The sequence below is a fragment of the Chanos chanos genome, chromosome 13 (genome assembly GCF_902362185.1).
Source record: "Chanos chanos chromosome 13, fChaCha1.1, whole genome shotgun sequence".
NCBI classification, from domain to species: domain Eukaryota; kingdom Metazoa; phylum Chordata; class Actinopteri; order Gonorynchiformes; family Chanidae; genus Chanos; species Chanos chanos.
Window position 1 is genome coordinate 12,082,016 of NC_044507.1, and position 9,570 is coordinate 12,091,585.

General features: G+C 44.5%; 1 protein-coding gene across 1 annotated transcript; it reads right to left on the reverse strand.

Moving 5' to 3' along the window:
• Positions 1 to 537: 537 nt before the first annotated feature.
• On the reverse strand, positions 538 to 8,732 carry cdr2l (cerebellar degeneration-related protein 2-like). Its single transcript, XM_030790821.1, has 5 exons — positions 8,654 to 8,732; positions 3,918 to 4,030; positions 2,487 to 2,635; positions 1,943 to 2,107; positions 538 to 1,423 (listed from the first exon to the last, which is right to left on the reverse strand). The coding sequence occupies exons 1-5, from the start codon at positions 8,730 to 8,732 to the stop codon at positions 538 to 540; spliced, it is 1,392 nt and encodes a 463-aa protein (XP_030646681.1).
• Positions 8,733 to 9,570: the final 838 nt, after the last annotated feature.

The following is a 9,570-nucleotide window of genomic DNA, read 5'->3' on the forward strand; positions in this document are numbered from 1 at the left end:
TCAATACCTGGAGTTCTGTACAAACCCATTATTACCTCCAGGTAAAATGATGACAGATGGCTTTTGCTTTTTCAGCTTAAAATCCATCAATTCAACCATCTACTCCAGCCATCCACACAGATCATGTGAAACACTCTTCTTAGAAGCAGCAGCTTTATCATAATACAAAAGACTCTTCTTACAAGCCAAAAATCATATTTAATATTGGACAAAGCAGAACTCACATCCCTGCCTGTTATGATCCACACTGGTGCGAGTGATACATTGGATGGTTATGATAAAGAGAGGTGCATCAAAGGGAATGATCAGCTGTGAACCGCGTCATCCTTCCAGTGCACTGTCAACACACATACACAGACACAACCCAATGGTGAGGTTAAATCCTAGTACAAACCATCAAACGAGCCTAAACATCCATTCATTCAATCGTTAAGACTTTAAATGGGGGGGGGGGGGGGGGAGGGAGATGCAGAACTAGAGAAGTAAACGGTCTCTGGCACGTTGCTTGCGCTCGTTGGCATTACCACGGAAACAAGTTCACTTCCCGCCCTTCCTGCTCTTCCCGGCGGAGTTCATGTCGCTCTTAGTCTTTTGGAGACGGGAGAAGATCTCTTTAAAGAGCGCTTTGTATTCCGGCGTATTCTGGCTGAGTCGTTTGTCCACGGCCTCCACCTGCCTGCTAATGCCCTCGATCGCCTCGGGAGTGGAGGGGGTCTGAGGCGGGGTGGGTGGCTGCGGGTTCTCGACCCTGCATTCCTTCATGGAGGGGTCCCTTGAGACAGGACGGGAGGTCTGGACCTCGGCGTGCCGGAGGCTCTCCTCGTGGCGTCGGCACTTTCCGAGGAGCTCCTCGTACTTCTCCAGGAGCGCGTGGTACTGCTCGTCCACTTCCCTCAGGATGGACATGCCCCTTTTCCGAACGCCGTTGGCGTGCAGAGCGTAGCTGCCTTTACGCCGGCCCGAAGCGTCAACGGCGGAGATGGCGTTGAGGGCAGTGTCGCTGCAGCTCTTGCGGACGGGAGCCTCCGCCTTATCGTTTGCGGCGTCTTCCGTTACCGCGGGGTCTTCGATCGTATCCGTTTCGGGAGCGCTGTTGAGCAACGTCTGCTCCAAGCCGTCCTCTCCTGCTAGCAGGCACGCGCGCGACTTGCGCAGCTGCTGCATCTCCTGGAGCTCCGCCTCCAACTCCTGCACTCGCAACTGGCAGCCCTCGGCACCCAGGAGGCGCTGCTCTAAACGCTCGAACTCCTGGAGCACGGCGGCGCACTCCCGTTCTGCCCCCTCACGCCGCCTGCGCTCCGTCGCTATGGCAGCGCGTAGTGATGTCACCATTACGCGCAGGCGATCGTTTTCTTCATCCACTGGCCTTCGTTTTGACGTTTCTGCGCTGCCTGGGTCCGCCACTAGAAACCCATCCTCATAGCTGAAATACAACACCACAGACGGGTGACACATGGAAAAAGACTTAAGCACTCCCCTAATTTATCAGTTTTATTCCATTTCACACTAACCATGAAGACTCCAATTTTTAGTTTTGTGTTTTGTGTGTGGTCTTCCACATCAAAACCAACTATTTCCATGTATGAAAACAGCTATGATTAAACAATTTGACATTTTTATTCATTATTATAATATGTATTGCACACTTAATGTTGTGAAATTAATATCTTTGTGTATTAATTCCATATATTTTTCATCTTCCAAAGACAAATATGTTTTTCCCTTGCTAGGCTTTTAGTTCTTGGCAGTAGTCTTTGTTTTTGGTTTTGATATATTGCTCTGGCTTGGTTTGCATCCGTTTTTCAGGTTTTCCAAGACAGGCCATTAAATATGTCGGACTTTTCTGCGTATTTTCAAAAAGAATCAATGGTCTTGCGTAATACCTGGGAGCAGTACACAGCTCTTTTAGGCAGGGGAAAGAGCGAACGGTCTTGTGTAATACCTGGGGGCAGTACAGAGCTCTTTTAGGCAGGGGAAAGAGTGAACAGTCTTCCTCCTCTCTTTCTTTTCTCTGCGAACTCTGAGCTCCTCTAGAGTCCTTAGCTCCTCCACACGGGCCGTCAGCGTGTCCACCTGGCCCTGCAGCATCTCCATGGTGCTCGTCAGCCTGCAAACAGATGTCAATACACAGCTCTACAACATCTCCATGGTGCCAGTCAACCCGCAAACAGATGTAAATACACCAGCTATCGGACTGTCTCTACAACATCTCCATGGTTACGATTAATCTGCACAAACAAAATCCATTCAATTATCTGTCTGTCCATCCATCCATCTACCCAGTCCATCTACCCTGAAATATCTCAGTGGTCAGTGTCACTTTGAAAAAACATTTAAACTAGTTGCCTATTTATCTGTCCGTTCAAATGTCCATTCATCCAAAAAGTTGTCCTTTATGAAATTTTTTTTTGCATGAAGTGGCGTATTTTCAGAAATATCAGATGAAACAGTGTTTGACTGACAGGTTGCGCAGACCAGGAGCTCACCGGTCAATTTTCTGCTGTGACGCTTTGCTCTCTAGCACCAGTTTCTCGTTGGTGATCTCCAGTTCACGGGCCGTCACGTCCAGTTGCTCATACACTTTGGCATGCTGTTCGTTCATGTCGCGGAGCATCTCCAACTGCTTAGTCAAGTACTGACACACACACACAAACAGGCATCTGAGTCTACCGACAAACGATAAGCATCATTTTACTGAGCATATGATGTCATAACCCAAACATTTTTGGAAAAGATACATGTGTTTCACATCAGCAATGTTCCTCTGCTGATGTTTCAGGGATATTATCAACATCATTATCAAGACTGTGGCTTTATCCAAACACACTAAAGAATATGTGTGGAAGTTACTGTTTTTCTAAAATTGATATGCAGGAATTATATTACCAGCACATACCCAGTGTCTCAAATGACAGGTGATGGTGTGTGTGTGTTTGTGTGTGTTAACAACACACACACATACATACACACACACACACACACAAAAGACAGAACTGAGACCTTTAGACAGTCCAGCTAATGACCTCAATGTGATTATGGAATGGCCTAAAACTCCCTCTACTGATTCAATCAAAGCTGTGTTGTTTTAATGTTACTTATCTGGCTTAGCTTTCATAATCTAATCTTGAGAGTTAGGCTGTGCTGGCTTTCCCCCGAATCACCCTTTTTCACTGCCGCAGGCCTCGCATGTGGAGCCCGCTGCCGAAGAAACGGCCAAACCATGCAATGTTATACATCCAAACCTTGCGTAACTCACGCAAAACCGAGGCCCTGCTTAAAGTAACTAAATTTATCCCGAGACAGAAACTTCATTGTTCTGTTCAATATGTAACCAAGTCTTTGTTGGCTGTCGCGGTGGCGGTCCTGGCACAGGGACAGACTCGCGTTAGTCACCCGCGGCGCGCACACACCCCGACACTCCGTCTCTCATCTTATTTAAGAGTGTGTCTGTGTCGTTCAGCGCTCTTTAATACGGTATTAACGTTCAGCTGTGTCGCAGGTGTGTCTAAGAGAGCCAGCAATGCAAGCCAGGGAGAAAAAAAACAGGGTCATCAGAGCTGGCTTTTGGATTTTTAAAGTCACATTCAACATCTGCACTCAAATAATCCACTACGGTCTCTGCTAGTATACTCAAGAATTAAAACGGTCGAGGGAAATGAGGTCAGAATTTGCATATTTCTTTAAGTAATTCTGTGTAATAGAAACAGTTTATGGCCTTACCTTTTATGTAATGGCGATATGCCACGTTTATTTTCAGCATATTTTGATAACTTTATTTTTTGATTTATCCCAATAGTCATTTTTTATGCGGATTCCACAAAATCAGCCCCGTAGAAAATTCTAAACGCGAAACAGACATTTTCTAACAGCCCTGACATGTGCGATTTTCCCACTACAGCACCGGTGTTGGTCTTTACCTCGATCTCTTGCACCTGCTCCTCATTGTTAATGTACATCTGCTGCAGCGAATCCTCCAGCTCCTTATTGCGCTCCAGCAGGGTCTTACCCAACTCCGCTGCCAAGTGCAGATCTGAGTGACAGAGAAGGAACAAAGGAAAGAGAGAAAGGCTGAGTAGAGGACAAAGGATGGACGGCGTAGAAGAAGAGAGATCCTGAGAGATGTTTTGGATATCTGATGGCCATTTGATTGATGATTAAGACTGTTTACTCATCATTGCACTAGTTCAACATCATAAAAACACGAATGGGTAAACTGTTGTGTCCACAAGCTCTGTTTACCGATTGCTAAACTTAAAGTAAACTTTAAACAAGCCGCAGTTTCAGATCAGAAACAATTTCATTTTCTTCAAAAGGCGTATTAGACGGCATCACGCTGAAAGCGAAACGCGGCTTTATTTATTTATTTATTTTGTGAGGCAAATGTTAAGAAAGATTCACGAAAAATAACAGGCGGGGGAGGAAAAAAAAAAAAGAGAGAGAGAAAATCACCCCACCCCCTCCCTGAAAGGAGGTTATTTTTTAATCCTCAATCTTTTCTGATTAACACGAGCCGGAGCGGTGTTGTCACGGCCAAGACGAGATCAGATCAGCCAACCAGACAAAAGAGGGCAGAGGAGAAAACCAATGCATGTCTAACTGGGCCATGTTTACAATTGGCCTGAGTGAAATGTGCCTGTGTGTACACCAGAGAAACAGAGCAGCTGGAAAAAAACAGGTGTAAGACAACACTGAGCGCGGAGCATTATCATTTATTATTGTCTGTATTACAGCTCCTTTGTCACGCAACTATTTAAATATGCCTACGGGTATTCGACAGCTCAGCGTTTTTCTGTAGAAACAGACATAAAATATATATTCAAATATGTATCAATATGCACAGTAATGGTCCATTGTTGTATACAGGTTTTGCATTGTACTAGTTTATTTATTTAAATGTTTTCCACAGAATCAACACCCGCTAATTTATTCACGTTGTTCTGTTATCAGCAGCACTGAACATTCAACCTCCTTCAGTTTGTGTGTTCAGAGTGTACATGAAAATCTCTTGCCTCTTTAACATGAGCTAAATCCTTCTCCAGGAATGTCCAGACACAAAAGCAGCCTTCTCTCTGCCCCCGGTGTTTGACACACACGAACAAACAGAGAAACATACATACAAACATGTGCACGCTGTCAGCGAAAAGACAAGTTCTGAACACACATCAGACACAAAGCACACACTTAGACTAACAAGACACACAGCTCCCACACACACACACACACACCTCACAGCCTGCATCGGTGTGGGAAGGAAGGAGGCGGGGGGAGGATATTGGAGAGGGTCAGAAACATTGACCTCCATTATAGAGTATAAGTATAGTGTTTTATCACGAGATAGATAGTGTAAGAGATAACAGCAGGATACTGTAACACAGCAGACCACCTGACACGACACACATTCATCATACGCGAGAGAACCGATGCATAATGCAGCCTTTTGTGTGTGTGTGTGTGTGTGTGTGTGTGTGTGTGTGTGTGTGTGTGAGAGAGAGAGAAAGAGAGGGAGAGTGTGCACGGATGCGTTTTCCCTGGTGGTCTGAGTACGCACGGAAGAGAGAGCCAGGGGGATACCGAGTGCAAAGAAAAGACAGGCGACTTGGAGAGCAGTGAGAACTGATATTCTACAGAACTCAAACAAAACAAAACAAAACAAAAAATCCCCTCAGCCCATTCCCTTTCTCTGCTGTCTGTCCTGCCATTTCACTAATTCAACACTGCGGTGGGCAGATGAGGACAGAGCATTTGAGTACAGTCAGGCTGGTGAGAAACTAGCCTCTCTCTCTCTCTCTAATATAATTTTCACCCATTAGTCTTGGACTAAAACAATGAAAGGAAGATGAGGAAAATGATGTCATAGAGGAAGCAGCACAACCCTACATGGCAGCAAATGGAGCTTTAAGTATCACTGTAAACAGCCTGAGCTTGGGAGTAACACACACACACACACACACAGACACACAGACAGACACACACACGCATCACTCACCCCAGGCCCATAAGCACCACGTGCTTTTATGCTTTCTGCACGTGTAACTCCACATCAAACCCATACTATTCACCAAGAACAAAGTGAGCACACAACACACACAGCTCTGACCCTTAAAGTAAGACTTCATCTTCTGTCATTAAAATCAAAATGCCTTTTCATGCTGAGTAAAACAACAGAGAGACATTGTCTCTGATGTCACGAGTGTGGATTCAGTCAAGACAGGGGACAATGAGAGGATGCCTGGTGGAGCTGAGTCTCTATGACCTTAAGTGGTGGTGGAGTGGCCTCCTCCATCTACCTACAGCCAAAACTCAGAGGCCAGTCCGAGGGAGGAAGGCGGACTGCCTGGCTGCCTGTCTAATCAGATCATCACAGGCTTAATGCCACGCAGCTCAATGTTAGATAAAGGGGAGAGAGAGAGACAGGTGCAGACTGAACAAGAAGGGACAAACAAGAGTGTGTGCGACAGAGAGAGAGAGTGAGAGAGTGAGAGAGAGAGAGAGAGAGAGAGAGAGAGAGAGAGAAACAGAGACAGAACACCAGAGAAAGCCAGGCACGGAGGGGGGGTGTATCAGTTAAGGAAAAAAGAGACATAGAGAGAGTAAGAGAAACCGGGCAAACGGACAAAGAAAATACACTTCCCTCCCAGGCCTACACCAGGCTGACTGTCCGAGGGGTCGGATCATTAGTCCCCACAGCCAAAAAGTATGTGAGATACTGGCTTCACAGACCTGAATGAGTCCCTTCCAACCAGAACCACTTGACCCACATTATATGTTCCACTCCTCCCCTTTGAATGCACAACTTCTTGACAATGATGGATAGCTCATCCCTCATAATACACATTATGACTTCACATTCTGGATCAATACAAAGAAAGGAGACTAAGTGTGTGTGTGTGTGTGTGTGTGTGTGTGTGTGTGTGTGTGTGTGTGTGTTGGGGATGGAGGAGGGCAGCCTCCATTAATGGATGAGTACCTCACACAGTACTAAATTCAATTAAATTTGCTCATCCAATTATGACTGAGCCAACTGCTAAACATATCCGTCCATGTCTCCTGACTCTGGGTGTATGCAGTTTCAAACTGAATGTCACATTCGCTGACACAAAAGGTCTTGAGGGACGTTTAAAGAATGAGGGCAGGATAGTTTCATAATTTTAAAAATAGAAATGAAGACCGTAAAAGAGTTGCTATAGAAAGCAGCTCCTTTACTGTATGAGATCATCCACTGTTCTTTCAAGAGCAATAGAGCACATCTGTGTATGACTAAAATCTAGAGCAGCTATGTGTTTGGCATCAGTCAGCAGTTTCAGCACAATATTTAAACGCAAAATATGATAGTATAACAAAAGGGTGCTCTGTTTCGCACTATGGCTGAAAGATTTGGAAATTACAAAGACATCTTTTTGAGTTCACAGCTGTTGGAGCAATTACCCTCCGCTGCAACTCCTCTGCAAACATTCTGAGATGGAATTCCGAGTTCACTGTTCCAAGTTCTAATTTACAGCTCATGGTGAAAATTCTCTCTGTGTGCATCCTCTACATTTTATTACTTGGGAGAACAATATGCCAAAATTGCATGCCACAATGATATATCAACCATGTGGCAAAATTATGACAACATTAGGTCAAATTCTTGTGTCCACAAGAAATGCTATCATCATTTCTTTAATCATTATCATCGATAACATCTGGTATGAAATGAGGTCACTGAAAATATGACTGTGCATATGTCTCTATGCAGCATTTATACATGACAGATTGTCTCAGAACTCAATACTTCATGACAATGCAACAAAGACCTAGAGGGCAAAGAGAGGCCAATGACATCACCACTGAGAAAGAGGGAGTGCGCGAGGGGGGAGAAGGGGGGGGGGGGAGAAAGAAAAAAAAGACAGAAAGAAAGAAAGACAGAAAAAAAGAAAGAAAGAAAGAAAGACAGAAAGAAAGAAAATTGAGAAATATGGTTTCTTACTTATCCCTCCAGCAATATGGAAATAATTGGCTTAGGGATGCTGAAAAGTAGAAAGCAAAAGAAAATGAGAGATGAGAGGCTTGTACGGAGAGATAAAAATGATGCAATGAGTGGTAGAAAAGGAGATATTACATAATTTGACACGTGGAACGTACAGCACGTGTTAAATGTGCGCTTTTTGCAGTAAAAGCGAAAAAACGTCCTGAAAAGCACTGGCCAATGCGTTCCAAAGAACCGGAATGGCAATGCAAGATGCAACCTGAGCCAGTTGAATCACTAAAGAGCTGGCATGGAAGGGAGCAATTTCCGTGTCAAGGAGCAGACGTCATTCTATTGATCATATTAATACATACTAGAGAACAATTTACACCAGTCGTTTGTTTATTCTGACAGGGGTGCTGCTTGAAACCAACACGTCCATCTTTCATCTGTACTTTAAATGCACAACCTAGTTAATCGCAAACAACGTCTTGCTGACTACTCAACGTACATGGACCGCTTTGTTGCGGCCTGGGGGTAAACATCGTCGTTCAGTAGATATTTTAAGCGGGTAAACAAAAAACATAGCCGTTTTTTCCACGAAATAATTACAATTCATGCCCCAAAGGCGGCCCTTCTTACAATATAAGAAGCGAGCATCCTTTGTGCGCTGATACTTGGCGACCTTGTTCCTTATATTTCACTCACCCTGCTCCAGATCTCTTTGGTCATACCACGGTTCGTCTTCTACTGTTTCAAACTCTTCCATCCTGCTAGCACGAAGCATCAGTCTTCCCGACAGAAACAGAAATCCGCCGGCGCCTTGGTCACCGGTGATGGGCAGCCCGGAAGCAGAGGACGTATCACGAATGTCACAGATCCTAAAAACCGTAACCTTTAGTATAAGCCTTTCATCAAATCCAAAGCTTCAAGTGACATATATCCTACAACATAATAACCTCTAAAAATTAGATATTTGACGATACAGAGTACGGAGTTTTTTGTTTCACTTCGCAACAACAATAGCCCAATTTTATCTTTCCAGTAACGCATGAAGTGAAATCTTCCTTACTCACGTTGACTGATTCGCCCACTATCCTATCAAAATGCCGTCATGCAGAGGAACAGAGAGGGTTCTTCATTCGTTCTTTGAACTGCGCTGCCTCGAGAGAAAGAAAAAAACCTTGCACATCAAGAACCGTCAGTGTTTTCTATGTAGTCACGTATGTGTGTCTCTTTTGTTGACTCAACTTGTTAGTAATTTTACTAAACATACATTCAAGGTTGCTATCCAACTAGTTTTGGTTTTTTGACAAATTGAGCCCCTCCCACTCCTGTCCTAGGCACCGATATCTCCACTTCATCCGTTTTGTGGAGCCCCCAACATCCCATTCAATTGCTTGAGCGATGAGTTGGCTACCAGCACGGCAACTGCAGCTCCTCCTCCGGGAAGAAAGGGCATTTAAAACAACAGTGCGCTTATTGAGAAGAGACGGAGAGGAGGCGTTCGAGTAATTTAATACATGGCAGGATTTCTTTTAAGGATGTCTTATAGAGTGAACAAAAGTTACACACAATTTTATTGGAAGCAGCAATCGTTTGGTAAAAAAAAGGAAGAACATGCA